We start from the raw sequence: 24857 nt of genomic DNA on the forward strand, positions 1-24857 counted from the left end.
ACTCTCAAAGTAGTAACAAAACCAAAAAAAGAGGTTGCGGCACACCTGCGAGTTGTTCATGGAACACCAGCGTTCTGCGGAACATACTTTAAGAAACACTGTTCTTGAGCAGTTTCTCCACCTTTCTGCTACCAAGGACTGGCTTGCTGTGTTCCTAAACTGTACGGGACCACTCAGGGACTAGTTCTGGTCCACAGACTGGTCATTAAGAATGTCACCTTTCAACATCAGTTTTCTCTTATCTAATCAGAGGCAATGTTAGTATTTACTAACCTGCTTCACAAGTGTCTGCAAAGTGCCATGTACAAGTTTAATATTCATTGTAGTTGTTTTAATGATTCCATTTGCACTTTTAAAGCTATTTCAATATTACAAAAAAACCTTTAGTAGTAAGACCAAGTAAAAGAGGGAGGGAGGGGAATCACCTCTACATATTTAGAGTAAATTCCTCCCAAATTCTTACCTGAAATCCCAGCTTGCCAAATGAAACTTTGCCTATACTTCACTACTAATATTCCTAGTTGTATTTGATGTTAATATACCTATAGGTGGAAGACAGACCCAGAAACCAAATTACAACTGAATATTTTTATTGACATCCAAAGTCTAAAAGGTATCTCTTTATTGACCCATTTCTGCTGCAAATTCTTGCCTTCCAATTAGTCCACTTACAAGTCCAAATAGAAGCACGACAACTTATGGAGGTGAAACCACAACACAAGCACTGAGGGTAAAAGATGGTGGCTCTTGACCAATCAGTAGGCTGTCACACAAATTCCAATTGTACACTCAGCAAATTGAGAAATTGTTGAGGCTACTTCAAGCATGTAATGGCTAAAGTGTTTCCAGATATGTTTTCTCTCAACTGGCCTCAATTTTCTTTTAAACTTTTGCCAAATAAGATACCTTAAAAAGTAACAAAGGGAAGATACTCAGACTACCTTAAAAACTATTTAATCTGCCACCTGACTCTGCCCTCTCAAGTGTATGGCCAGTTACTTATTGCATTTTTATTTTCAGTGGCACAAGCTTGTCTCAATCTTTGCCTCACATGATCCCAGTTAGGGACATACACATTAAGGGAATGTTTCCCACCCCAAAGTAGGGAATTAGGATATTGACTTAATCCTACTAGTCTTTGTTTTTTAATACTTTAAAAGTCTCTCTCGTGTACTCATCTTCATTCCTTATCTCTTTTGACTCCCCACTTCTACAACGCTGGCCAATGGGTTCTACATTTTTCAGAGGATGGGAGGGTAGGTAGGTAAAGGAAGGTGGTCCTCTTGTATCCTCATTCTCTTGTTGGCATACTTGAGTTAAGGTAGCCTATCTGTGTGGTCAAGGACTCGACACTGCACCAGTGTCAGTTAAAGGGGCTTGCTCAAGAGAATACACTACACTCTCTACTCCAAGGACTGTGCTGAATCCACACTGTTTCCTGCAACAACCAGTCTGTGGATGGGGTTTTGGTGCCTTAATTTCTGACAAACACATTCAAAATAGCATATCTGGAAACCGTAAAACTGAGTGCTAGACAAAAGCCTGCCCCTGCCCCATTAGTGAGATATGAGCCAAGAGGGAGAAAACAAAGGTAGCCTTATATCACTGAAGCACCTGGATGGGTCTAGTTTGTTTCTCTCTTTCAAGACTCTTCAGCCTCTTCATGGTCTGCTTTGAGACGGAAATGCTTCCTACTCCTTTTCTTACTCCCATGAAACCCTACAGTTTCCACCAAATCATCTTCACCTGTGTGAGTAGAAACTGTTTCATGTTGTCTTTTTGTACCCGAATTCTCCAACTTCAAGCACTCCTCTTCCTCCATCATCTTCTTCCCTTCACAGTCTAAATGGCCCAGCTCAATTTTATCCTCCTCACTCAGGTAACTGGTCTTCTTGGGAGATTTCTGATTCAGACTTTGCATTGTGTTCATAAGCTTCTTACCATCCTCCTCTGGTGATCTTTTGTCTGAACCATGCATGCCTGTTTTTGTGGGTTTGGTAAAGATTATCCTTCCAGCACCATAGCTGGAAGGGTCCTGGTTGAAATATGGAGTGTAGCTGTCTTCAGTAGCTGAGCTTTGTTCTTCTCCTTTCTTCTTCAAACCCTCTAGGAACTCCATAGCAGCCATCCTGTTGGTCTTATCACTAGACTCTGAAACTCCCTCCAGACTGTACTTGGTCCAACGTTCTGGATGTGCCATGTAGTCAGGGACTGCTGGACTGCTTTTGGAAGCTGGGGGTGGCTTGCTTTGCCTTCCAAGGCTCTCTGCAACCATCTTGCTTGAAAGAGTGGGTGGAGGCAGAGGACGCTTAAACCTCCCATCAATAATGTTATCTTCACTCATTGAGGGCACTGCTAATTTGGCTGCCCCTTCCAGGCCATCAAATATGCTCTGGCTTCGCCGCGAGAACGTAGAGCTCATGCCTTTCAGATGGAATGGCTGGACAGGAGACTTAAGATTGTTTGAAGACTCAAGGATCTCATCTGAGCCATAACCTACATCATCCAAGGATGGTGGTTTTTCTGGAGAAACTGTATCGACTTCCGCTTCATCTGCTAAGCCAAAGTCTTCAGAGTCTGAATCACTGAGTGAAACTGTGTCAGAAGGTAGAGTGCCCTCATAATCTTTGTCCCCACCAGTCACTATACCCATAAAGGGCTCACCAGCACCTTCATCTCCCATCTTTGGGCTATTACTCAACTGTGCTCTCTTCCTTGGGCTCAGCTGCAGCAAATAAGGTCTTCCAAATATCCAGTGATTTTAAGGCCTGGAATGAGAAGGAACAAGTATAAATTCATCTGGGAAACAAGGACCACATTAGAAGAGGATGTTCTGTTCACATTACAGCAATTCACAGCCATGGAATATTGTGTGACTTAAGAAATGCTGCAAATGAAACAGGGAAGAACTAGTGTGAAGATACTGTTTCCTGCTCCATTCGGAGCTGAATATTCTCAGGACTCATTGAGGAAAGGGATTGCTGCAGCCACTGTGGTATTTTAAAAATACTGTGATTATTATTTCAACAAATATTGAACATAATTGACATTTTGTATAGTATGAAGTCATATTACTAGAAGTCTCAGGTAGATGTACCTCATTCTGTGACTTGATAAATTTTTGTTGGAAATAAAACCATGCTTTTGTGCACAAATGTGAACAATTAATACACATATGCAGGCTTATTTCAGAATACAGGACTAATTAAAAATAGGCTTTTGTTATTACCAGTACGCTACTTTTAATTAACAATTCAGGGTTTTTCCCCCTCCCTTTTTATTTAGATATCTATATTGAGAGAGACATGGGAAAAAAGATTACCCTAAACTATATAAATACAGGTTCTCAATGAAGACTGAAAACAGGCATGGAAAGTGTGCTAGTCACTCACTGTCTCTTGAGACTGAAACAGTTTCCCTTCCTCTGGGTCAGTTAAAGCCACCAAAGATCTCAGGTCCTGCACCCTAGAAAACAAATATCTATATCACAAGGTGGGAAATTTCTTATTTTAAAAGGTACAGTAAGCACATTTGTGAATCATCTTCCAATTGAGGCACTGATTCCTATTTTTGACATGAACCTACGCAGAGAAAAACCTTCAGACATTTCTGGGATTTAGGTTGGAAAAAGAACAATGCACTTTCTGCTGAGATAGACATCAACAAAGAAACTCAGGTCATAATGTCAAAATCATGGTCCTAGCCTATGAGTTCAATGGGAAAGGGGGGAAAAAATAGGTTTATTTTTTTTCTTTTTAGTTTTCTGTGGCTACAAAATAACCCATCAAAAATTGGATTTGTTAAATGAAAAGAGAATTTTAGCAGAGGCAGAGATCAAAATCAACGTGATCGGTATGAGTAACAAATTAGTAACCATTAGTAGCACTGCACACTACACCCATGGTGGTAAAATTTGCAGGGCAGAGTGGAGAATACTATGGACCAGATTTCAAAAGAGCTAAGCACTCATAACTGGGAACAGATTTTGAAAACCTGTAACCAGTTAGGTACCAAAATAAAAGACACATTGGGTCCTGCACTCCTTTGAAAAACTGGTCACGTGTCACAACAGACACACTTGAAAATACAGCCTTTACTTGAAGTGGAAAATGAACACTAGAAAAATCTGGCCCTGTGACACTTTACAGTCATAGTAGTTAGTGCAATAGCATTTGCAGAAACAACTGCAATCCTCTAAACGAGTGGTTCTCAAACTTTTTGGGCTCCGAAGCCTTTTACATGCATAAAAATTTATGTGTAGCCTCAGCGGTCCACTGATTGTATGTTGCGGAGCCCCAGCGGTCCACTGATTGTATGTGTTGTACCTATCGATGTTTCCAGTTTGTCAACTTCGCGGAGCCCCTGGAGATGTCTTGCGGAGCCCTGGGGCTCTGCAGAGCACAGTTTGAGAAACACTGCTCTAAACTATATGAAGAAGAAAAGAGCAAACCCAGGTACATAAGGGTTTCTTTCAAAACTGGTAGTTCACCACAGCAGGTGAGTTAAATTGCCTCACCAAGAGTCTCACCAAAAAGGAAAAGTTCCCAAGCTCTAAAAGCTGCTTGCTCCTTGACAACTCTATGGCTGAGTACTGACCCCTTCAACCCAGGGAGACTCACAGTTTCTTGGTGGTGAGCTGAATATGATATAACTCAGACAAGATAGCATCTCTCTGAATGGACAGGTCCCCATCAGAATCTTCCATGCTGGTCTCAGTCAATCAGGCCCCCCTCCTTCCGCCTCCTGCTGCCTGTGAGGGAGCCAGAGAGCACAGTCACTCAGACTGCTGCAGTGGGTCAGCTGTTACCACACTTGCAACTCCAGGGCAAGACCTTAGGGGGGACAGCGGTGAGTGATTGACCTCAGAGACCCTAAGCTTAGGTGGGCAAAGTCGAACCAGTTCTGCAGTTATTGCGAGCTAGCCACACCCCACCAGACACCACGAGCCTCGCTGACAGGGAGCACATCGCTATCTCACAGGCAACAACAAGTCAGCCGCATAGCACGTCACAGGCTGAGCTCCCAGGGGGCAGGAATCAGGAACCTATGACCCAGCCAGGGGGCGGGGTTTGGTTAGGGGGCGGGGCCTGGCTCAGAGGAACGGGACGCCTGGGAGGGGGGGATGACTGATGGGAGGGGGAAGGGGCGGGGCTCACCTCAAGGGATCGTTGACGCTGGGGAGAGGGCGGGGCTCGGTTCGGGGAGACGCAGGGGAGGGGTCGGAGCGGGGCTCGGAGGGGAAGGGGCGGGGCTCGGTTGGGGGAGGGGGCTCGGTTGGGGGGACGCCGGGGAGGGGTCTGTGACCACGGGTCAGGGAGTGAGGGGGTTGTACCCCGGTCAGACAGGCAAGGAACCGGCCCGCGGTGGCCGCACGGAGACTCGCCCGGGCCGTACCTCGCGGAGCGCGGTCCAACCGCCCTTCCTCGCAGCAGCTCTGCCAGCCGAGTAACATCCGGCGCGCTCCCCGGAAGGGAGCCCTGGCGGTCCGCGCGAAGCACGCTGGGAGACCGAGTTCCCGCCGCCCGCTGAGGCGCTCAGGGCCCCCCCTCCCCACAGCCCCGCCCGCTGCTATGCCCATGAGGCCACGCGGCGGGAGAACCAGCCGCCCGCTTGGCCTCCTGGGAGTTGTAGTCCCCAGCGCGCCGCGCAAAGAACGTAGGCCCACAGCGGCGCTGATCAGGGCCCAGGGCAAGGCCCCGGCCTGGCGAGGCGCCAGTTCAAACGCCGCCCTGTTCCGGCTGCAGCCTGCCGCTCGGTTACCGCAGCGGCCCGCATGGGGCACCTCCTCCGCCGCCCGCTCCAAGCCCGCCCCGGCCTGTGTGGGGGTAGGGCGCTTGTTGTCCCTCGAGCGCCCCCTGGCGGAGCTAGTGCTAATTCTCCCCAGCTTGCAGATGAGAACACTGAGGCCCGGCACAGATGGCTGCAGTAGTATTGGCAGCAGAGCGTAGGGAGCCCAGCAGCCAGTGCCCAGCTCCGTTGCTGAAATGAACATTCATTTCTAGTGCTGCTTTCATCCAAAGAACAGTACATAGGTTAGACCTCCCTGCTCCTGACCAGTCCTGAACAAAGGGCTTTTCTGGACCGGAGAGGTCCCTCCCCTCACAGCCCATGCCGAACTGCTACCACCATCCCTTCCCCCAGCTAGGGCTCCAGCCTGGGCCCCTGGAGCTCTCTAGCTGCTGCTGGCACCACTGCTGCTGGGGCCAGAGCTCCCTGACTGCAGCCCCAGCATTGCAGTTAGGGCTAGAGCACTCAGGCTGCAGCTGGGGCTGGAGCTCTGCAGCCAGGGCCAACCCCCTGCTACTGCCCAGCTGCTGTGACCACAACTCCCTGCTGCACCTCCCATCTTTTCTTCCCACATGGGGCCAACCTTCCCACTATGCTTCTTCCCCTGGCCAGACCTCCTTGTACTTGGACTAGTATAGTCCTGCCATACCTCAGATGTTGCTGGACTAGAGAGTCCTAGTTAAGGATAGGGGTGCCAGGTTTCCATTATTGACCCAGACAGTCTGGTATTTTCTCCTCCTGTCCAGTAAAAAAAATTCAGAAAATACCGGATACCTAAAACATCCAGTATTTTCTAGTTTTTTCCCTTGCCAGGAGGCAAAAATACTGGACACGTGGCAACCCTACAACACACTCAGCAACTGGGCCCAGCCCTCGCCCCCAGAACTCCTGCTTACCTGGTTCCACAGGGAAGCTATGTTCTGGCTTGATCAGGAAAACAAAATGGCCACTGGCAAAAAGCCTAAGGACCAAGAGGAAGCAATGCCTCCCCTGGGTCTTAGTGCTAAACCACTCCCCTGTTCCTATCCCTATTCTGACTGCACACCATACTGTTTTAATGCTGTTTTTTTATTGCTTAATAACTCTGTCTTTTTTTTTGCTCAACAACTTTGGTCTCCCCCTTTCCTCCCCTCCCAACAGAATTTTTTTCCCCTGTTTTTTTTTTTGGGGGGGGGGGGTAAGTATTTGGTATTTTTGGTTAAACCATCTGGCAACCCTAGTTAAGGGAGGTACAACCTGTACAAAGTAACTAATCTTTGCAATGCCACCCTTGTGAGGTAACCAATGATTCATAGCAGGGCAGGTGAAGAAAAAAGTATCACAATTCTAAATCACAATGCTGTAATTTCTGCCTGAGACCAAGTGAGAATGAGCCTCACTGGCCCATTAGAATGGAACACTAGTCTCTCACAGTAGCTTTGCATTTAGTAAGCAGGACATAAAAGTCTTCCAGACCTGATGTTTAACATTGTTCTGTGAGCTTGATCCAAACCTAGTTGCATTCAGTGGAAGTCTTCCAGTTGACTGCCTGCCTTGACAGCCTGCCCTGAGGTTTGGGCAAGGCCCTACAGGAATAGGACCTTTATTTTGACTGACAGTATGACTCTCATTCTTACCAGAGGAACAAAAACCAGGACTATGTAGCACTTTAAAGACTAACAAGATGGTTTATTAGGTGATGAGCTTTTGTGGGCCAGACCCACTTCCTCAGATCAATTTGATCTGAGGAAGTGGGTCTGGCCCACGAAAGCTCATCACCTAATAAACCATCTTGTTAGTCTTTAAAGTGCTACATAGTCCTGGTTTTTGTTTCAGCTAGACTAGACTAACACGGCTACATCTCTATTACTATTCTTACCAGAGGGTGTAGTACACTACATGCCCTATCAGTATGGGTATAAACAGTTGTATAAACAACAAGGAGCGGCCACACTTCAAGCGCTTTTGCGATGCACTTTTGAGGTGTGGACGCGTGGAAGATCTCTTCTGCAGAAGATCTCTTCTGCAAAAAGCTTCTTGCGCAAAAACCTTGCAATATAGACATAGCCCAAGGCATCACTTGGCAGAGTAAAGTATGCTTGAATCATCAGAGTGTAATGGAATGTTAAAGTGTATTATGCTGCTCAGTCATGAGGTGGCAGTGTGTCTAAATACATACTTTAAATTGAGCATTGCAGTATCTTATGATGAACACAAATAAGCAAGCTCTGTGATATGTCCGCAACTGGACACCGTCTACAGTAAAATAAAACAGAAAGAGCAGGAAAAACATCAACAAAGTTTGCAGTCAGAAAGAACAAAGCAACAACAGGTGCAGGTTCTAATCAAAATGCCACTCACTTCATATGGCAAATAAACTCCACAAAGAAACTGGAGATATATAGGTATTTTCTTTAATTTATACTATGGGGGAAGCAAGCAGAGCATATCTTTACATCCTTTGACATCACTGAATACAGTCAAAGATTTTGAATGGGTTGTAGCTATATTTGATTCATACTTTATACCCCAGAGAAATGTTGTTTATGAAAAAACCTGTTTTCACAAGTGAATTCAAGAACCAGAGGAAAATGTTTTACATGAACTCAGCATCTGTTAACCTGAGGGTTACAGTAGTCAGAATAAGAAGTCCTCCAGCTTGACAGTATTTCAACATTATTTCAAAATAACTGCCTGCAGTGTAGATGCGGACTAAATTATTTCACAATAATGCTACTTATTTTGAAATAATGTTGCTGTGTAGATGTACTGTTGGCCTGGGAGCTCTCTCTCCTTGCCTCTGATTTTATGATGACTTTTAATACTCAATTGTCTGTATATAGTTTCTAAGCTAGTTTTTGGGTTCTTCAAGTAGCTCCTGTCTTTTGTTCTGTTGTTGACTAATTCTGACTACTTTGCAATCTGTAAATCTCTTTTCAACTGTAGCTGTGAAATTGTGAAAGATTTTTATAACCCTATAACCAGCCAGTCTTAGATACTGTCACATTTTGTATTCACAAAACCACAGTTTTCAGCTATGTCTACACTATAGCCTTTTCCACAAAAACATATGCAAATGAGGTGATGCGTGGAATATCGCTGTGCCTCATTTGCATAATTAATGAGGCTCCATTTTTGCACAAGAGGCTTTTGCAAAAATGTGGAAGAACGTGGAAGAACGGCTCTTGTGCAAGAGGGTTTTTCCCCACAAAAACGGAGCCTAATTAATTATGCAAATGAGGCACAGTGATATTCCACGCTTCGCCTCATTTGCAGATGTTTTTGTGCAAGAGTCTACAGTGTAGACATAGCCTCATTGTATGAGGAGTAAGGGAAGTCAGAGGAAGAATGCTCTATTTTGAAATAATTGCTGTGTAGACTCTCTCAATTTCAAAATAAGGTACACAATTGATGTAGTCCAATTTGCATAGCTTATTCTGAGTTAAGCACTGCTGAGTAGATGCATCCCAAGACAGATAAATTCCAGCTGACATACATGAGGGGTGGAAAAAGTCATGTCCCAGGAGATGATGCATGTCCAGCTAGAGGTTCATGATGTAGCAAATGCATGAGCTATGGACATTTTGTATCTGCGTCACACTAAAGCAGTCAGGGAATTTGCTCATATTACAGATAACCAAGAGCCATTGTTTCTAAGATCTATCACTTGTGATGACAGAGCTTGCCTGGAGAGTGAAACTGAGTGGTCATGGTAAGACATTGATTTGAAAACTGGCTCAGAAGCGGATATGATGGTCATCTCAGAGGGACTTACAAACACCTTCAAGCCCTCTCCGAGCTGAAGTCACCTGACAGCTCTAGCTAGCCCTGCAGCTGTTGAGAATTGCATGGGCCAGTTCACCACAGAAACAACTTGCATGTGATCAGAGACCAACAATCTTCTCAGCAGCAATGTGGCAGGCATTCTCAATAGGCATTTTGCGTATCTTTTTCTGATACTTTTGTCAGAAGAGGCTTTTCCAAAATTTGGCCCATCTAGACTAGGCCAAATTTCAGAAAAAAAACCCACTTTTGAAAGCCCCTTTCTTCCTCATGGAATGAGGAATAAAGGGACTTCCGAAAGAATGTGTTTGCTCTTCCGCAAAAAAAAGCAGAAGAGCAAACAAGTTCCCTGGACTTGGTGGAGTTTTTTTGGGTTAGCTCTGGTATCCTGAAACCTCTCCCTCCCCCCCCCCCCACAGTCTAGCCGTACCTAAGAGCTACCAACTGTAGAACCTGATGACAGTGCTTATGTCAAATTCGATGGAGAAAAAAGAGGGACAACTCCAGTTGTAAAGAAAAAGAATTCAGTGCCCAGATCATATCTAGATGGACAGTGGAGAAGTTCAACAGAAACCATTTATATTTAGTTAGTTCCTCAGAAAGAAGAATCCACAGCAGTGTTTCTCAATAACTAGTCTGTGGGCCAGTGCTGACCTATGACATCTCCCTCACACAGTTTTTGAAGGCACCAAGTTGGTCCCTGACACAAAAAAAGTTAAGAGAAACAGAATTGAACATCTTATTTAAGCTAACCTGAGCTATACCTGACAGAGCATTAAAGGATTTTACGATGAATACATCTAGTGAGTAGAAGCAGGCTCTATGACCAATCTATGTCTGGTACAGAAGAACAGGACTCCCAATTCATTGGCTGAAGTGGATTTTGCTCACAAAAGCTCATGATTCTATATATTTTGGTTAATCTCTAAGGTGACACAAGACCACTCGTTTCTGAAGTTACGGACTAACACTGCTACCCCTGTGAGATTTTATGACTGTATGTATTCTATATGGCACTTTACTTGCCCATCCAGTGACTTCCCTGTTCACATTGTTTTTAGCAGTGCAGCATCCAGCTGTTTTCCTGTTGACACAGCCTTTCTCCTCTCCCCTCCCCCCGCAAAGAAAGGCTCCAGCAGCAGGAGGAAAGTGGGGGAGGCAGTTAGGGCCACATCTGCTGAAGTGTGCAGATATGCATAACCTATGTGCCACTGGAAGTGGTGTACAATGTGGATATAGCCTTAGAGGAATTTATTTAATCAGTTCTCCCAATACTGAATAATTAAGAAACAAACATTGCACTTATTCTAGGTCCCACCTAAAAACAAAGCTGCTATTTTATTCTCACGGGATATATGCACGATCTGCTATCATATCCCAATGGAATAAGGACTGTGGAGTAATCCTTGTTTTTCTGTCTCCAGGACCTCAGAGGTGTCTTCTTTCTGGGCATCCAACATGGCATCTATAGCTCCTATGAGAACATGCAATGTTAAAGTTCAGTTATGTTTGTGGTCTAAAATACTTGACTGAAACTAAGAGGGGCCTCATGGTGCATCATCTGTATTGTAAACTGCTGCTCTTTCATTTGCGCTGTCAGTTGTTAAATACATCTCTCTGCCTTCTGGAGTGCTGTTAACTACAATAATTTATGACACGAGAGCTGTGTTTGGAATACATTTTGGCAGCAATAGCAGGCAAAGTTAGAACAAAATGTCTTTCAGCTGGCTGTGGTTGAGCTGGAGTTTTAACACACAAGAGGCTTTCCCTTTTGGGGGGTCTTTAGAACATTCCCATGGAAACCTGCTTAGGTCAGGGTTTCCTGGCCAGTGGGCTTGTGTAGAGGACACCTGCAGAGGGCACCCAAGGCAGCAGTGCTGAGTACAGAGGCAAGGATAGGGAAAAGGAGGCAAGGATAGAGAAAAGAACCAACAGCGAGTACAGCCTAGCAGAACAAGGCAAAAATATTACACTGAAGGGCATGTGTGTTGGGGGAGGGGGTGACAATAGGGACAAAGCAGGTGATGTGGGAGCGAGGGGTTAGTGGAAATGGACTGAGGGATGCTTTTTAGTGGAAGTATTACTGGTTTGAAGGAGCCAGCCTGACCAGACGATCTAGCCCATCTCTTTCCAGCATCTCTACCTCTAGGTACAGGGTCCTTTCTGACTGGTGGCTTCTTGCCTACTGCATTTGCTGCTGTAATTCCCTCTTACAGCTTGTTTTGTACCTGTTTCATAGTGGAGGTCATTGTCCCTGTTTCTCCCCCTCCCTCCTTGCAGATACTTTAGTCCACATGCTGTGGAGAACTAGGGCTGAGCATACTTTCCCAGTCCCTGAAGGCGGAACAGCTTGTTCTGGCTGCAGCGGCAAGGTGTTGTCAAGCAATAAATGGAGTTACAACACAAAAATAGCAAGGTATGACACAAGCACGAACAGAAAGTAAAACAGCTTCCTCCCACCAATTCAGGCTGAGACAGCTGGGGGAGGAACCACAGAGCAAGGCAGCCATGCAGAAACCCATCAAAACAAGAAGGCAGCATTGCTGTATCGCTGCCTGTGGGACTCCGGATAGGCTTACACAGCTGCAGAGGAAGGGCATGTATGCACCAGTCCCCAGCCCTCCCCCGAGTACTGGAGCCCAGAATAACTTCTCATACTCCTCAGCCACTGGCAACCCAGCTGCCATCAACCAACCACTAGCTTTTTTTCTCCCTTCCTCACATAAATACAGACACAGAAGGCTGCCCATGAACTGTGGCAGCTCCCTCTGGGCTCCATAGCTGCTTCAAGGAGATGGGTTCATTCCTGGGCAGCATGACTCGACAAATAAAAATTACAAGAAGACTTTAAAGATTGGCTTTGTAAAGGTTGGAATGGTCTAAAAAGACAAAAGCTTGTTTTTAAATTGGTGTCTAAATGAACTGCCCAGCAGGCAAAACCAAAACACACACACACACAGAACCAAACACTTTTCCAGTTACAAGTGATCTTTAAGTGAAAGTTTTAAATGCAGTGTTTGGCAATTTAAATAATGCTAAAGCATAACAAAGGGGTCATCAGATAGGTGGTCTTCCCAGTGCTTGAGGCATGATTTCCTCCCATTGTTTTGGCAAGCTTTCCAATTAATTTTTCATGGTGCATCAGAAATAGTGTAAGCAGCATGAACAAAAGCACTAGAAGGATTACATGCTTAGTGATATTTAGTTGCAGTATCTGCAAAGTAACAATTACAGAGTTCTGTTGCTTATTTGTGTCATTTATCAGCTGTAAGAGCTCACTGCTGCCAGGTCTTCCTTCTGTAGCCAACCATGGCAAGACAAGCAAGCCTGCCTCAGTTTCCCCTTCATCTACTTTAGCAGGATTATTACCCTTCTTCACCACAGATCAGATCAACAGCCATTTAATTTGTCTGGGAAAGGAAGGCTGTTCCTCTGAGTCCAAATCTAGCCCTAGTACTGAACATACTTTATTAATGTTAACCTTTAGCAAATCCCTTCGACTCAGACCTCAAACTTCCCCTCCCCCCAAAGTACAGGTTAAAATGCAGCTGTCCTCTAGCTCTACATTCCAGACCACAAGTGGCAACAGCCACTTTGTTCTAAAGCTCCTCTGCTCTTATTCCAGGACCTCCATCTCTGTTTACATCTCTCCTCTTGCAGCCCTTGGCTCAGGACTTCTGTGATAAGGCTCCCTCCAAGCTTTCCTCTCCCCTGCCACAATCTGCACATCCTATCCCTTTTCATGGAGGCCTCCTTCCAGAATCAACTCTCTTGTTTCTGAGCTCACAGCCTTCTGTTCAGCTGAATTTCCCCAGCTCTGGCCGGGTCCCTCCAACAGTTCTGGATTGGGACCATTTCAAGGCAGCCTTTTCCCTTTAAGTGCAATGAACTGAAGGTGCTTCTCGGTTCACATAATAAAGGCTTTCAGACATGCCTTAGGTATACTTCCTGTTTTACATTTCTCAGCAGCTGAGTGATGGTTCTTCAGAGGTCTGGGAGAATCCAGACACCAATAGCCTTGACGGAGCAAATGAATTGGGCCAGGTCTGCTTTCATCCAGACCTGAAACCAGCTGCTCAGCGATGCAGAGAGAAAGGGATGCTTGGCTGATAGATATTTACTATCTAACTTTGAGAATTTAGTACTTAGCCTATGCCAGTTCACAGCTGTGAAACAGTTATGTGAATGACGCTATGATCTGCCATGCATGGAATTAAGCATCATCTGAGACCAAAGCTGACTGAGGACTCCTAGGGTTGTGTCACAGATTATCTATAACAAAGGAGCAATAAATTGTTAAAAAAAATTGAAAGAAATGTGTAAAAATTTGTACATGGAGAGAGTGTTTAATATCCTCACACTAAGGTATGCACTGCAGAGCTTCTGCTTACCCGTAGGAAACAACATGGAATGGATATTTATTCCTTTATTTGTAATGCTTCCAAAAAGATAACATTAAAAAAAAAATCATTTCCCCCCCAATGCGCCAATCACCAATGTGCACATGTCCAAATGGATAGCTAGGGGCCTTGAAGGTAAGGAAGCGGGAAGGGAAACTTGTCAAAAATATGACAATATATACTTAATAGTGAGGGAAGTTGAGGAGACAGTGTTCGCCCAAGTTTGATTTCAGCTCCCCCCTCCCTTCTCTTAGAAGAGGCGTCTGGGATCTTGTCCTCCAAAAGAGACAAACGCTGACACCACTTTTTTTTGTAAGTTTATTGTTTTTAAATATCACTTTTTTAAAGTAGTTATGTTTGACTCCATTAACATTCAGGTAATCAAGTGAAAAGACAATGGATGGGCATGATCTCTTAGCACAGGCACAGCCAAAGAGAGCAAGAAATGGAGGTTGCTTGTGTTTTAGACACATCTGTCTCCCTCACCCTCTCATTCCTGTTTCCGCAGAAGCCATGGTGGGAGCCTAGAGCCACCCTGGGATGCCTGTACTACCGGTCACAAAAGGTACAGGAGATGGAGATGAAAGGGCAGCTGTGGGATCACAGCACTGTACTTGCCCTTCTTGCTCAGTGCTAGAGCTTTGTCAGAGTGGGCAGATGGTAGCAGTTATCCCATTGCTGGACCCGCTGACAGATCAGAAAGCCATCCCATTGCACTCGGTTTGAGAACAATGAGCTCTTTGAGATATCCCCAGTGGCTTTTTAGTACAAAATTTGGTTTCTCCATTCGCCACCACAGGCCTCTCTGAATTTTAACCCTCTCATTTTGGAATTCATACTTGCTCCCCCACTGCCACCCCTCCCAATGGAAGGCATCTGCAGCAGCAGCTACTATTGGCAAGAGCCATGTGTCTTTACATAGTTCCATTCTAGAGGTTCCCCTCCAGCATGCCCATTTCGCCCCCTCCACCATCCCAGAGGCCTGGCCCTGCCCATGCTGTCTAAGCCTGGCTCATGAAGCATCCTGGTGTTAAGGTGAACTGGTTGTAAATCGTAGAGCATTGTCACACTATACATACTGTGATTAACATTAGATTTCTTTTCATAAAAAAAAAGTCAAAAACCAAAACAAGGCAGCTGGAGGAAGAAGTTAAACACACAGCGTTGTGGCATGCTCCACAATCTAAAAGAATCCCAAACATTCAGTTTAGTTGGCCGCAGCTCTGTTCCATCTTGGGTCTTCAATCCCAGTTTGGGTTAATTCCTAGCTCCTGTCCTCCCACAACAAAATGGGACTCGCCTCCTCTTCCTTGGCTTTATCACTGGTTTCTCAATGACTGGTTTCCTCTGGGAAGAGGATTCTCTTTACAGGGAGTGTTGAGCTCATAGCCACAATCTTGCAAAGCCCTAGATAGCGATGCCACTTCAATCCGCAAGAAGTCTTTGGGAGCAAGCCCTGGGTCTGCATGTTTGCACACACACATAGGCAGGATAGTATCTTGGAAGGAGCACGAGTTCTGCACTGTGCTTCTCTTCTTGCTCATCTAGCTTTAGGATCGTTATTCAGATATAGGGCAATGTCCCTTTTGGGTATACTGAGCAGTTCTCAGGGATAACTTGGGAGAGGGGGAATCTGCTCTCAAATTTTACTTAGGCCTCGCCTTATAAGAAATTTAGGATGAAAGATCAAAGGGGGGGGAGTGGTAGTTTTATTTAGCTGTTCCTCAACTCCTCAGGCTATTCTTGAGTATGACAGCTACTTCTCTCCCTCTCTGGCCTCGTTAGCTGAGAAACAAGGTATGGAACATGGTGATGCTCCTATAAAAACCTTGAAGAGAAATGGACAGGGCATTAATGCCATCTGGTGAAACTCATCTTTCAGCTTTCTTCGGTGACCCTCAGTTCCACTCTGTGGAGTCAGAAACTCCATTCCCTCTAACCTAGTCCCAAATCGCTGCCACCACATACAAAAGCCATTTCCCCAGCCTTCAGAGCTCCAAGTTCCATCAGCATCTCTTCCAGGCAGGCTTCTTTTCTAGGGCAGGAGGCTGCCAAGGTAGCGGACAACTACAAGGGCACTACCAGAGTTCCAAGTGCAGCGTTACTTTCTGGATGGCAAATTCCAGCCAGCCTAGGGCACTATTTGACCACAGATTTTGCTTCCATGTTTTCCCTCCCCATTATCAGGATTCAGATCACCTTGCTCCGCAACAGTCACTTCTTCCCACCTGCTGCTGCAAGAGGCAAGTCTAGTACCTTAAAGCTACAGCAAAGAACACACCTGACCTGCACTCCCTTCTTTGGAGACCCAATGAATCTTCAAACAGAGCTCCGGCTACTGACACAATATCAACTGAATAATGAACAATATCAAATATACGGTACAGGAAAAAACAAAACTGAAATGCTTAATGGCATATTTATACACATTTATCAACAGTCGACAAAGAGGCGGCAAGTTACACATCCATTCTGTATGCTAACAACCCTGATGCACATATATGTAAACACACATGCTCAGCTGATGAGTCACATTTTACATATAGCCACATATCAGAGGTGGCCCTAAAAATGTACAGTGGTGGAGGCACCTGGTGCACAATCTTCTCATTTCCAATGCATGCAAAATGGACATTCAGGGTAATGTTACTGTTAAGGCTGCTTCTAAAGTTTGATTACTTCCTGCTCAACCCCCAATCAATCAAGGGTGTGCTGATACACCTCTTCTCTAGGTTACTATTTTTTTAAAGCCCTTAAGTGCTGAAGAAAGGGAAATTGGGAGAAAAAAAATAAGCCTCTGGATTGATCAATTTACCCCATTGTGGTAATGCCTCATTCAGTGTGTAGCAATGGCTGTGAGCATAGTGGAGAGGGGTGTGTATAGCCTAGCAAGAATACAGGATCCCCTCACTCCAGACCTGATTTGGAACACTTCCTTTTGGCAGTTAAAAAGAAATACTTCAGAAAAACAAATATTCGTAAAAGGGGAGGGAGGAGGGAAGAGGGTAAAAGCAAGAGGAACCTCAGGTCTTAACTTGGCAGAGAATAAAAACTTCCTGCTTCTGGTCAGCCAACAGCTGCAAGATGCTGCAATCCCTGGCTGAAGTCCCCATAAGGATTTAGGGAAAGAGAAATAGCTTTGTTTAAAATATATCTATACATCTAGAGCATCTATATGAGAGAGAGAGAGACAGACACACACACAGACAGGCGTACAAGTTTTATTACATAGATTTTGGAGGCATATGCTATCCTCTGAGTATTAGCTATACTAATAGCTCAGCAGAGTGGCACACAGTTAAATACACACACACCACTTGCATTTTAACTATGCAAGAAGTGTGTGCAAACTGGTGCCTTTTTAAATTCTGAATTTCTCAGCTTCAGAGAGTTGGTTTCCAGCTCTTAATGTAGATTTGAAAGTGGAGGGTTTTTTTTTTTAAATGTTTAATAGGTTATGGGATTTTTGGCATAATTACAGCATATGATAATATGCCATGCACAAGCAAAACTGTATCAAAAAAGAATTATGACGCCAAGACAAAATGAGGTTAAATACACGAGGAAACACACAAAAGTCGCCCTGCATTTTTTTTGTGGATGATTTTGAGGATTCAGGACCTCAGCTCTTATCTACCCTCCCCCTTTTAATATTATTTATATAGAAATATTAGTTCAAATTAGGAACCAACAAAACCTGACTGGATGTTAAGCCTCTCCAGTCCCCATGTTACATGAATGGAAAGAAGCGTCCAGGAACATAAAGCAAGACTTATTTTTCAGTCATCTGCAGAATTTGAAGAAAAAAAAAATAGAGGGAATAAGAATTAATTCCTAGCCTATGAACTGAGACAGCTTCAGCCCTAAAGTAACAGGTCAGTTTGTTTTTTAAATGTGTTGCTAACCTCATGGAAAAAGTTAAGAGTTAGAATTTAAAATTGTAACTATTAAATTCACGTTTATTTAACATATACTGATCTTATTGGCACAGGCCATCTCTTCCAGATTCCTCTGGGCTGCATCTCAACTTGAAAGCCAGTGTCCCCTGCCTCTCATTTCTATCAGTCTTTGCACACCAGGGAATGCCACCATGGGGAAAAGAGATGAGAACAAAAGGACCCTGATTCAGTTTCCAGTTATGTTTTTTTTAGAAAATACCACCCCAAATAAAAAACCCAAGGCAAAAGTGTCCATTGTCCTCACAAGAGGCAATAGCCTGCTGCTCTGTCCCTCTGTTTTTGCACCATAACATCACTGAAATAAGAGAGAGGAGGGAGGGAGGGGGACAAAAAAAAAAAAAAAAGAGATAAAGGGTCAGAATTGCTGGTACAGTAGCTTTCCCTACCACACAAAACTGATGTGTAACTAACTCAGCCACAAGGTCATGGGAAAGTTTTACTTGTTTAAAAAAAAAAGTAGTTTAAAGTAAAAATGATAAGTACTGTATGGTAATATTGGAAGTATTTATATACATAGTTTTCTTTGTCTTTTGTTGAAATGTCTCCTGGTCACTTGGTGGCACTTGGGGTCCCTTTTGCGCAGTCATCTCCAACCTTCCCCCCCCCAGCTCTCCACTTCTCAGTACACAGAGCTGTTCCTTATGCCACAGCACAGTATCATGCTCAGGATCATTTCGAAGATCTGAAAGGAGAAAAAAGCTGCTAGTGAAATTTTCATTTGTAAGCTCCAGCCATGAGCTCTTCCTTCTGGCCAGAGCTTAGGGACCCAGAGAGTTTGCTTTCCTGGTCTGCTATGCTAACCCAGGACCCCCTCATTCTTCCTCTACACTCCTGGCACAAGAGGAAGTGTGGGGGGAGGGGTAGGTCACAGGTGGGACAATGCTATACCTGTCCTCCATTGAAGTTAGGCTCTTGGCTGCTCTAATTTCCTGCAGTGTTGGATACAACAGACTCGGGGCACTCTAGCTGGCTGTTTGCTGAGGTCCCTAACTCCACTGTGTCTTAGCAGAGCCTGTAGACAGTTAATAATTCAACCCATGATTTACAATGCAAGAACAAGACTATGGCCCAGCTAGTCCTGGTTTCTTGCTTCTGAAAGTAGCCAATGGATGCTTTGGAGGAAGAAGACGACATGTCTCATAAACTAACTGAAAAAAAAACATACAGGAAAATAAAATGTCTTGCTTCCCTCCAGCTGGGAGATATAGTTGCAGTGAAGAGAACAGGACAGCGATCTCTTAAAACATCACCTCGGCTAGAGCAGTTTTCAAACATTCTTAAGTGTCGAATGTCTGTGTGAAATTTAAAATGTTATGCCTCAATCACATCCTGCAGCAGAGAGTACCACAAGGTAGTTGTGCTTTGAATAAAAACATTCCCTTAAATCTCTAAGGGTGTGTCTAAACTACATGGCTCCGTCGACGGAGCCATGTAGATTAGGCTGATCCGCAGAGGGAAATGAAGCCGCGATTTAAATAATCGCGGCTTCATTTAAATTTAAATGGCTGCCGCGCTCTGCCGAGCAGCTGATGATCAGCTGTTTGTCGGCAGATCTGGGCAGTCTGGAGATGCCGCTGTCGACAAGGAAGCCTTTGTCATTTAAATTTAAATGAAGCTGCAATTATTTAAATCGTGGCTTCATTTCCCTCCGATCAGCCTAATCTACATGGCTCCATCGACGGAGCCATGTAGTTTAGACACACCCTAAGGGAGGGGCACCTGGGAAAATTCAGAACAAGCGCTTGTTCTACTGTGGACTTCATGAGTTAAAGCTCAGAGTAGAGCAGCCAGCCTGGAGACTTATGTAGTATTCAGTGGCTTGGTTGCAGGATGAGGGGAGAGAGAGGAGAAGACAGACAGAGTACTGATGTGAATGGGAACTAGAATGGATAAGGAAAGAGGTGCTGTGCTCTTGTCCCCCACTATGGTACGAAGCAGAGTGCATTATGGGAAGGAAAACAAACTAATTCCAGCCTGACTCTCAAGGCTTCCAGAATTAAAATAGTTTTGAAGGGAGATGAGATGGGGCCGCAGATTAAGGAATTTTGCCTTCATACTCCAGAGACTTGCCACTGAATGAGACTCTGGTACCAATCCTTCCACTAAAGCGACTCTAACTCTACTCTCTAGTGAGTCTGTGTTACAAAGCCAACACTCAACTTTGCACTCTTGGGATTGGTCAGGACTGAGGTGAACTGGTACAGCTGGAGAGACTGAACAAGGACTCTCTCAGCGAACAGGACAGGTCAGTTTTGTGACACAAACTCCCCCAGTAGGATTTTCAGGGTCTGTATTAGTAGTAGAGTGACATGGACTAACACAGCCCATGCTGTGTTAGTGAGTCAGTGGTAGTTATGTGCTTTCATGAACACTAGATTTATGGTTTCACTTAAAAAAAAATCCAGCTGAAAGTGCACCAGCATTCCTACTTACCATGATTACTGCCACCACAATGGCTGCAATACCAATCAGATACAACTTCTCTGAGAACAGCTCATCGATTTTCTTATGACAGTCCTGGTGAACGTAAGCAGAGAAGAACACATATCAGGGCAGCTTAGTCTCTCATTCTAGTTGTGTGCCAAGGCACATTTGTACAGAAAGGAGTGGTGTTCAATATTTCTACTATCCCTCCCACCCATTCCTATGAAACTTCATGGCATAATTTCCCATCATCAATAAAATAAATGGCAAAACGCCCACTGATTTCAGTAGGAATGAACATTTTGCTCTCCTTGGTAGCATCCAAAACCTTGTTTGGTGCATTTTTTGAGGAACAGCCAAGCTGGAGCCATCGCTAACCTTAGCATGCAAGGACTGCCCTGGACTGCCTTTTTGTGGAGGATTTGTTTGGTGCTGAATAGCCCATCCATTTCCAGTGGGCCTGTCAATGCTGGGGAGAGGATTTTCTTATCCTCACTCCTTTGCTATCTCCTACTTATTTCCCCCATCACCAACCTTTGCCAGCTAGGGGAGAGGACTGGCTCCTTAATAGAAATTATGACAGAAGATGGGTTAAGTCGAATGCATAGTGTTCTTCCCCTTCTTGATGGAGCTGATTTCCCCATCACCCTCCCAATTCAGGAATTGGGATGCAGCAACCCTATTGCTCTCCAAGAGAAAAGGCAAGTTTCCAATGTGCTTCAATCTTGACACAGAATCCCACAGATCTGCTCCCTCACCAATGTTCTATGGTAGTAACAGTAGCCATCCGTACCTGAAATGGACCGGTAAGCAAAGATTGTTCCTTTGGACACAGCTCAGTCATGAGCGAGATGCCGAAGGATGTCATGGCATTTGTACCGCAACAATCCAGCTGTAGGCGGAGAGAACACAGGGATAGCTTGGTTTGAATGGAGAGTTGCGAACTTCTAAATTCAATTTGGATTTCTGTGTGGTGCAGTAGCTGGATAGGATAACCATACCAGGTGTGTATTCCTGATTCCTGGAGATCCCAGGAAAATCTAGCTAAACCCAGCAGAAATGTTGGATGAAATCATCAGAGTTGAACTCCTCTTCCACGGGATTCTATTTAACGGAGGCATGGCACAGTTTCAAGGTAAGCAAAGGGGATTTTATTTAATCTCAGATCTAACTTACAACAGGGGCTATTCCATCACCAGACCTATCTCAGGTTTGTCTAATACCAAGCCTAAGCATCCAGGGCAAAATACTGAAATCTGGATGAAATTTAGTTCCCAGTGGGTCCTGTTTTTGCCATCCCTTGGATCAAATACTCAGACCTCTCTCTCCCCCCCTGTTCTTGCTGCCCCTCATTGCCAGTTATTTGAAGAGCCTTCAGAAAAAATGGTGGTTTTTTGCACCAAGTTCTGAAAATAACTAGGCTTGAGCTAACTCTGATCCTCACAACAAAGATCCTGTGCTGAGAAAGTTTGCCACTAGCTCCTGATCATGTTAAACTCCTCTCTACATGGAGTCCAAGGCACCAGCTTCTCAACCTCACTGCCTCTTCCCTCGCAGGAGGAGCAGGTTATGCACAGCAGTGCTTATTCCTGACCACTTCTGTGAAGTCCCATGAACTGAAGGAGGAGTCATCATAATCACAACACATGCATTGGTCAGATTATTCCCAGGTGCATATCCCCTGTGGATACCTGGCGACATTATATTTGGATGTAGTACTGTAACAGATTATTTTTGTACCCAATAGAAAGACCACCAGAACTATCCCAGGCAGCCTACCGTTTCATGGAATGTCTTCACCACAGTTTTTGCATTAGTTGCATCAGAAACCCCAACTTCTTGCTGCAATGCTTGTTGTAATGCTTGGTCATAAAACTGCTTCACATCTTTAGCAATCTGCAGAGAGAGAGCAAGAAAATTCCCTCTTACCGGCACAGAAAATAAAACGAAACTGATCCTCCCAACTTCCAAAACAAAAAGTGAAACAGACACCAGGTTGCCCAGCTAATGGCAGACCATTCTCAGTGTCATTCCCAGAAACCGGGTTTTATTTATGATCATTACAGCAATATCCTAGATGAACCTTATTGATCTATGTTGAAGTTCATTCAACACAGTTTAATATCCTTGGAGTTTATATTAAAAATGTAGGGGGATAATATGGAACTTCTTTGCATTAATCCTGTCTTCCTGCTAATCTCTAGGACAATACATGTAAAAACAGAATATATTTCCTGCAAAATACTTGGGGGTGAGGGAAATGCAAATGACTCACGCTGAATCTATTCTTTTGAAGCTACCTCTTGAGTAGAGAAACCTGTCGTCTACTGATTTCCTGCTCCTGAAATCTACAGTTCAAAGACTGTCAAACCATGTAAAGGATGGACTAACTTTTGTTCTGAGCAAAGAGTGTGATGAACTTGAAACCACAGAAAAAAACTGTGGGAGGTACTTTAAAGGAGTAGTTCTGCCAGAGAACACATTGGGGGAAGGTGATCTCTGGTAAGTTTATTAGCATATGGGAAAGGCTCTTATTGTTTTTAATATATTTGCTATAACACTTTTAGCTTAAGAATAAAATATGCTTGCTTAGAAGAATTGCGTGGTAAGCTTAATCGTGGGTAAGGTACACTTCTTGCTCTCCGAAGAGAAAATGAACAGGCCTGTTTAGGCCCATTATGATTATTTATAAATGCACGTTGGAGAGCCATTTTCCTGCAGCCTCACAGAGATCAAAGTACTTAATGTCAAGACAAAAATTCTAAGAAGAGCTTTCGGTCACAGTTAACTCACGTGATTAAAGTTTTACATTTATCTCAATTATTCACAGTTTTAATCACAATATTAAACAGAATATTAATTGAAAATGTATAAAAACATCCAAAATATTTAATTTCAAATATACATTTCAATTACAACACAGAATACAAAGGGTACTGTGCTAACTTTATATTATTTTTGATTACAAGTATTTCCACTCTAAAAATGGTAATAGTATTTTTCAATTCACCTATTACAAGTCATGTAGCACAATTTCTTTATCATGAAAGTGCAACTTATGAATGTGGATGATTGTTACTTAACTGCATTCAAACACAAAATAATGTAAAAGTCAAGAGCCTACAAGTCCATTCAGTTCTACTTCTTGTTCAGTCAATGACTAAAAACAAACAAACAAACAAACACAGCACCACCCCGCATAAAAACACCCAAATTTACAATTAAAGGAAATAATGCTTCCTGCTTCTTGTTTACAATGTCATCTGAAAGTGAGAACAGGCATTTGCAAAATACTTTGATGGCCAGCATCACAACATATATATGTTCCAGACAGGCTATGGAGTCATGGGTCTCTTCATGCTTCAACCACCATTCTAGAGGACAGATATCAATGCTGATAGTGGGTTCTGCTAGAGAACAATCCAAAGCAGTGAGGACCCATGCATGTTCTTTTTCATCATCTGAGTCAGATGCCATCAGCAGAAGGCCGATTTTTCTTTTTTGGTGATTCAAGGTCTGTAGTTTCTGCATCATAGTGTTTCTCCTCAAAGACTTTTGAAAGCATGTTCTAAACTTTGTCCTGTCAGATTTTGGAAGGCACTTCAGATTCTTAAACCTTGGGTCAAGTGCTGTAGCTATCATTAGAAACTGCACATTGGTTCCTTCTTTGCATTGTATCAAATCTGCAGTGAACGTCTTAAAATAAACATGTGCTGAGTCATCATCCAAGACTATTATAACATGGAATATGGCAGGATGTGGGGGCAGGGGTGTATGTATGTATGGGGGGGGGGGGGAGATATACACTTATCCTGCAAGGAGTTCAGTCACAAATTATATTAATACATTTTTTAAAACAAGTGTCATCAGCATGGAAACATGTCCTCTTGAACAGCGGTCAAGCATGAAGAGGCATATGAATCTTTAGTGCATCTGGCATATGTAGGCTCTAAAGGTTTACACTTATTTTTGAATGCAGTTTTTTGTGCATAATAATTTATAAGTGCAACTTTCATGATAGAAGTATTGTAGAGCAATCTCTCTATTAGGTGATTTGAACAATTTCATTTGTTTTTACAATGCAAATATTGGTAATCAAAATAAATGTATAGTGAGCACTGTACACTTTATATTCTGTATTGTAATTGAAAATCAATATATCGGAAAATACAGAAATAAATATGTAAACAGTATTCTATTATTGCTCAACAGTGTGACTGCACAATTTTAATTGTTCAATTAATCACAATTAATTTTTAAAATTGCTTGTCAGCCCTAATTATAAGCTTCATTCATTACACAAAGCCTTTCAGCAAATGATAGCTGTTAGAGAAAAGAAACTGCCCCCCCCAGTAAAAAAGTTTGGCCAGGCCGCTCTTGTTCTGCAGTACTCCTTGAGAGAAACCGGCTGCACCCTTCCTGCATACCATTGCCTTTAGAAAAAGGAAAGGTGTGAAAAGGGGAAAATAGCCTCAGACTCTCCCACCCGTCACCTTGGCATGAGAACTGCGGGGCTTACCTGGTC

At 43.8% G+C, this 24857-nt stretch overlaps 2 protein-coding genes across 6 annotated transcripts in view; both read right to left on the reverse strand.

Moving 5' to 3' along the window:
• Positions 1–573: 573 nt before the first annotated feature.
• On the reverse strand, positions 574–5550 carry TSSC4 (tumor suppressing subtransferable candidate 4). Of its 4 annotated transcripts, XM_075928141.2 has the most exons (4): positions 5395–5550; positions 4620–4750; positions 3393–3465; positions 574–2768 (listed from the first exon to the last, which is right to left on the reverse strand). In XM_075928141.2, exon 4 carries the CDS (start codon positions 2681–2683, stop codon positions 1643–1645), a length of 1041 nt encoding a protein of 346 aa, XP_075784256.1. In that variant the 5' UTR covers positions 2684–2768; positions 3393–3465; positions 4620–4750; positions 5395–5550; the 3' UTR covers positions 574–1642. The 4 variants fall into 4 exon arrangements, with proteins under 4 accessions (XP_075784256.1, XP_075784257.1, XP_075784258.1 ...); XM_075928142.2 differs by lacking the exon at positions 3393–3465; XM_075928143.2 differs by lacking the exon at positions 4620–4750 and having other exon boundaries at positions 5395–5469.
• Positions 5551–14249: 8699 nt separating this feature from the next.
• CD81 (CD81 molecule) overlaps positions 14250–24857 on the reverse strand; it is a 78763-nt gene continuing 68155 nt past the window's right edge. For both annotated transcript variants that reach the window (XM_006134911.4, XM_075928146.2), the window contains 4 exons: positions 22112–22228; positions 21126–21224; positions 20342–20425; positions 14250–18590 (listed from right to left, as the gene is read on the reverse strand). In XM_006134911.4, the coding sequence (XP_006134973.1) occupies positions 18528–18590; positions 20342–20425; positions 21126–21224; positions 22112–22228 (363 nt within the window). In that variant the 3' untranslated portion in view covers positions 14250–18527. The remainder of the gene's footprint in view (positions 18591–20341; positions 20426–21125; positions 21225–22111; positions 22229–24857) is intronic.

The sequence above is a fragment of the Pelodiscus sinensis genome, chromosome 5 (assembly GCF_052426305.1).
Source record: "Pelodiscus sinensis isolate ZL-2025 chromosome 5, ASM5242630v1, whole genome shotgun sequence".
Lineage (NCBI taxonomy): Eukaryota > Metazoa > Chordata > Testudines > Trionychidae > Pelodiscus > Pelodiscus sinensis.

Excerpts from the sequence above, each read along its gene's own strand:
- TSSC4 (XM_075928142.2), bottom strand. The coding sequence starts at position 2,683 with ATGGGAGATGAAGGTGCTGGTGAGCCCTTTATGGGTATAGTGACTGGT.